Genomic DNA, 4,734 nt, shown 5'->3' on the forward strand with positions numbered 1-4,734 from the left:
ATGGATGTGTGTAATAGGTGGAACTCCACCTATCTTATGTTGGAGCAAGCTTTGAAGTTTTCTAGGGTGTTTGATAGGTTAGGCTTCATGGACTCGGGGTTCCAAGTCTACTTCAAGGAGCATGACAACACTAGGTGCCCGAATACATTGGATTGGGAGAATGCCAAGGAGTTTGTCTCCTATTTGAAGGGTTTTTATGAAACTACCCTCAAACTAAGTGAATCTAAAACACCCACCACCCACTTGGTATTCAAGCAATTATTGGCTATCCAAGTGTTTATGGAAAAAGAGATGAAGAAGCCAAGTTTTGAAACATTGCAAAAGGTAGCAACAAGCATGAAGAAAAAATTTGATATATATTGGGGGAAATTTAGTGTCAATATTATATTGAAATACGGTACGTGAACTTGCGGCGTGAGTTGAGAAAAAATACATTTCTCATTTTTTTTATAAAAATAAAAGAACGTAAAAGAAACTTTTGAGTACAAACTTTTATTCATAAAGGGAAGTTCGTTTATACATGTTGAGCTCATTTTATATATAATTTTTATCCTTAAATCTTACATTTTTGTCTATGCCTTTTAGCAATTTTTAGTGTTTTTAATTCTTATTGTTATTATTTAGTTAATTAGTAGGTTTTATTAGTTTTTGTTTTAATACCTAGAATTTATTAGGTTTTATTTAATTGTCTATTAGATTTTATTTTAATTTTAATTTTGATTTTGTAGGTTTAATTAAAAGAAAAGAGAAGAACAAAAGCCCAAAAGCCCAAAAGAAGGAAGAGAGAAGATGCAGCCCAATTACACATGGCCCAGCCCAATGGGAGGCGAAGAGTCACTCGCCAACAGCAAAGTTTCCGCCCAATGCAAAATTGCTTTGATTAATCATCCTTCCTCCAATGCTACAGTGACACTTGGCAAGCACTTGCCATTTCTTCTGCTTTTTCTCTTCCGCAAATCAACGTTGCTTTATGACAGCCAAGCCGAGCCACCATGCAGCCGCAAGCCACTTCCTCTTCTCTCTCCCTCACGCATTTTAGAGTAGCCTCAACTCAGCCAGCTGCAAGCCGACTCTTCTACTCCTTCCGCCCATCAATATGCTTGATTAATCAAGCATTCAACCAATCAGCAGGCGACACGTGTCCCACCTTCCAGATTTCTCCAGCTGCTTCCGGCCTCTCAGCGCCTCTCTCCTTTACTGTCATTGCGTGACAGCTGATCCTCCCCCCTTCTCATATTTTCTAGCCCTAATATTTATCTATAAATAAGAACATTGAGTCCCCTATTCATATTTTTTAATCTAGAATTTAATTTGTTGCCTTTTATAGTATTCTCCTAGAATTTCTCTCTCAAGCCATTTGGCTATGATATTTGAGAGATAATATGAATGTAACTCTCTTACAATTTTAATTAATGAAAGTTTAATATTATGTCTCTCTTCTCTCTTCTCCTAATTCTCTATTTACTTTATGCCATTTATTTTAAAGTTAATGATTATAACACCCAATTTTGGGCTTGCGCTTCCTGTGCAGCCCTATTGATTTTTCTGTTTTCCTGTGCAGCCCAGTTGTCTCTTTGCCGGCCCATTTATTTTTCTTCCGGTCCACTGTTTTCTTTCAAATGCCATTTTTACCCTTACTGTTATAAATCGTTATTTTTGAATGCGCGGGATCATAGCTGCTCTGTGCCTCTGCTCGTAAAACTGAGCTTCGTTACTCGATCGATCAAGCTTTGTGTAGTCGATCTGGTATGGTTTTTGTCTCTCTCTCTCTCTCTGTCTCTGTCTCTGTCTCTCTCTCTCTTTATCTCTCTCTCTCTCTCTCTCTCTCGGTTTGTGCTTCATCTGGTATGGGTTTTGTATTGGTGTTTGATTTGAATTTCTGTATTTTTTGAATTTTAGATTGATTGATTGAAGATTTTCGATTCAGAATCTGTTTGTTTTTGGCTCTCTGTCTCTCGGTTTGTGCTTCATCTGGTATGGTTTTTGTATTGTTCTTTGATTTTCGATTTTTGTATGTATGGAATTTTACATCGATTGAAGATTTTTACGTTTAGAATCTGTTTGTTTTTTGTTTTGATTAATGATTTTAGGGTGTGGCTTTTGTTTTATTTTTTCATTGTGTTTGTTGTTGTTATTAGAATTGGTACTGTTTGAATTGTTATTGTTATTGTTACTGCATGTTCGTAACTTTTTAGTTTTGGTTATTTTTTTTGCTTTTTTAGGTATCATGGATTCAAATTTCGTTGCGAGGGTTATTTACTGTTCTCAGACTGTGGTTTTGCCACTGTCTGTTAGTTGGAGTTTTTGTGGTTTGTGCAATTTGATTTGCACAAAGTTTAGTATGTTGAAGATTGGTTCGTTTGTGTTGAAATATGTTCTTGGCGGTCAATCTGGATGTGTATTGGCAGATGATCAGGACTTGAAGATGTTGTTTACTTGTTTGTCATTATTCAATGCTCAAATAGTTGATATTTTTGTTACTGACAGTGGTTCTAGTAGCAATTCTTTGTGTTCTGCTGATAGTGGTGGGATTTCAACAAGTGATTCAGCAATTGTTGAAAATGATTATCTAGGGTGTTATAAGGCTGAGGCGGAGAAGGTTTATTTGACCAAGGCTTGGGAAGGGTATATTGAAGGTGTTGGTCAAAGATTTGAAGGTGGTGTCATTGAGTTTAGGGAGAAGTTGTGCAAGTATGCTATTGAGATGGGTTTTAAGTTTGTGTATATTAAAAATGAAAAAACTCGTGTGTATGCTGAGTGCTTTAAGAAGCTTTCTGATGGTTGTCATTGGCATGTAAAGGCGTATCTTTGTAGAGTCAATGGTTGTTTTTACATTAGGCATTTGGATAATGTTCACACATGTCGTGGTGTGATTCGGGAAACAAAGTCTGAAAGATTGGTTTCTCGTATTGTGAAAAGTATTGTCGTTGATGATATTAGGTCTAATCCTGGGAAGAGGCCAATTGATATTGTGAAAGACATTAAAAATAGCTATGGTTTAGATGTGTCATACCGTACTGCCTGGTATGCTAAGGAGTTGGCAAAAGATGTTGTTTATGGTGATGACAAGGAGTCATACAAGCAGCTTGTTTGGTATTTGAAATCTTTGGTATTGAGTAATGATGGTACTGTTGCGAAATTGCAAGTGGATGGTGAGACACAACGTTTTCAGAAGCTGTTTATCTGTTTTGGTGCTTGCAAGAAGGGATTCATGGCATGTAGGCCGATGCTTTTTCTTGATGGTACTTTTTTGAAAAACAAGTTCAAGGGCCAATTGCTTGCTGCTACTGGAAAGAACGGAAATGAAGGTAATTTATTTGCTTTTAATGTGATTGTTTTTTGTGATTTTGTTTTGTTTTCATTGTGATTTGAAGTGTTAAAACTGTCTGATTTAATTGCTACTGTCAGTTAGTAGCTTTCTTATAATGCTTTGTTTTTGCAGGTTTCTATCCTCTTGCCTTTGGAATTGTGGATTCGGAGACTGAAGATAATTGGACGTGGTTCATGGAAAGGTTGGCTGATGTTTTGGTTCCTCAAAAGCGGATAGTTACTTTCATTACTGATCGGAATGCTGGTCTCATCAATGCTATTGCTACTGTTTTTCCGGGTTGGCCTCACAGTTTTTGTTTTCAGCATTTGAAACGTAACCTTGCAAATAGGTATCCGACAACACACAATAAGTATATGCGTGAGAGGGTTTTATTTTTGTTCATGTGTTGTGCTTATGCACGTACTGAGGAGGCATTTAACTTATCTGCTGGGAAGCTGGAGGCAGAGGGTGGTCGTCCTGCTATTGACTTTTTGGCAGAAGCACCATATGAAAAATGGTCTAATGCGTTTTTTAAAGGTAACAGGTATGGGGAAATGTGCAACAATGTGTCCGAGTCATTTAATTTTTGGATTTTGGAGCTGAGGTCCCTCCCCATTTTAGATATGATTGAAGGCATTAGAACCAAAGTGATGGAGAATATGGCAAATCGAAAAATAGAGGCAGAATCGTGGTCTACTGAGCTTTGTCCTAATTTGGAACTGAAGTTGAGAGAGAGATCCAAAGTTGGTTTGCACTGGAAGGTGATTCGATCTTCATCTCATGTCTACCAAGTTGAAGGGAAGGTGACTGTGTGTGTAGATTTGGAAAAGAAGACTTGTTCATGCCATGAGTGGCGTGTTTCAGGTTTCCCTTGTGCTCATGCTTTTGCTGCCATTCAGAGACATGGAGCTTCAATGTACAGTTTCATTGACAGTTATTTCAAGACGGAGTCTTTTAAGGGTTCTTATGAGTTTCCAATTTTTCCGGTTCCAAATATTTCTCAAGCATTATATGATTTTAGTCAAGATGCTATGATAGTTCAGCCTCCTATTACTAAGAGACCTTGTGGTAGGCCGAAGACAAAGAGGGCGAAGTCTATAGGTGAAGAAGCTGCTCGTGCCAGAAAGTGTAGTCGCTGCGGAAAACCTGATGGTCATAACCGGAAGACATGTAGAGAGCCAATTTAGTTTTATGGTTGCTCTAGGTTTTAGTAATAATGGTACTGCGTGACAGTTTATTGGTTTATAGGTTTTAAACAATTGAGGAAATTTTATGCATTGGCAATATGTGACTTGATTAATAGGAGCCAATTTGTAAATGATATTTTGGATAGATATTTTTTGTTACAGTTGCATAGTAACATTTTGTTACTATGTTGTTTTGGCTTTTGGAAATGATATTTTTTCATCTCTTAATTTTTGTTT

General features: G+C 37.1%; 1 protein-coding gene across 1 annotated transcript; it reads left to right on the plus strand.

Annotated features, from left to right (window-relative positions):
- On the plus strand, positions 1–4,497 carry LOC147286473 (uncharacterized). Its single transcript, XM_086240774.1, has 3 exons — positions 1–397; positions 2,223–3,308; positions 3,443–4,497. The coding sequence occupies exons 1-3, from the start codon at positions 1–3 to the stop codon at positions 4,495–4,497; spliced, it is 2,538 nt and encodes an 845-aa protein (XP_086096900.1).
- The last annotated feature ends 237 nt before the right edge of the window (positions 4,498–4,734 follow it).

Source organism: Dryas octopetala, chromosome 4, assembly GCF_963921425.1.
Source record: "Dryas octopetala chromosome 4, drDryOcto1.1, whole genome shotgun sequence".
NCBI lineage: Eukaryota > Viridiplantae > Streptophyta > Magnoliopsida > Rosales > Rosaceae > Dryas > Dryas octopetala.